General features: G+C 42.9%; 1 protein-coding gene across 1 annotated transcript in view; it reads right to left on the bottom strand.

The window, feature by feature from the left end:
• The window catches only part of LOC109535916 (DNA repair protein XRCC1), a gene marked incomplete at its 5' end in the record, with an annotated part of 2162 nt that overhangs the window by 599 nt on the left and 1295 nt on the right, over window positions 1-268 (bottom strand). Inside the window, 1 exon segment of the mRNA XM_048670100.1 lies at window positions 1-268. Coding sequence (XP_048526057.1) covers window positions 1-268 — 268 coding nt within the window.

Below are 268 nucleotides of genomic sequence, written 5' to 3' on the forward strand. Positions count from 1 at the left end.
ACGTGGATTGCATCCGGCTGTTCGGCTTCTGAACTCGAAGTGTCCTGCTTTTCGCATATTTCTTCTTCACTTTCTGGCCCTTTATCGGCTTTATCAAGAGCATAGCGTCTCCACGGTAGCTTTTTTCTTTCGTTGTAACAGTCATCCAACCATTTCTTTTTCACTATCTTGCCTATGCCTCTGACTTGGTTAAATTTTGGAGTGTTGGCAAAGGCACAACTGAAACCGAAACTTTCCCTTAAAATGAGCGCCATGTAGGTGAAAAATA

Source organism: Dendroctonus ponderosae, unplaced genomic scaffold (genome assembly GCF_020466585.1).
Source record: "Dendroctonus ponderosae isolate FM_Combo_2020 unplaced genomic scaffold, Dpon_F_20191213v2 Dpon_F_20191213_1, whole genome shotgun sequence".
Lineage (NCBI taxonomy): Eukaryota > Metazoa > Arthropoda > Insecta > Coleoptera > Curculionidae > Dendroctonus > Dendroctonus ponderosae.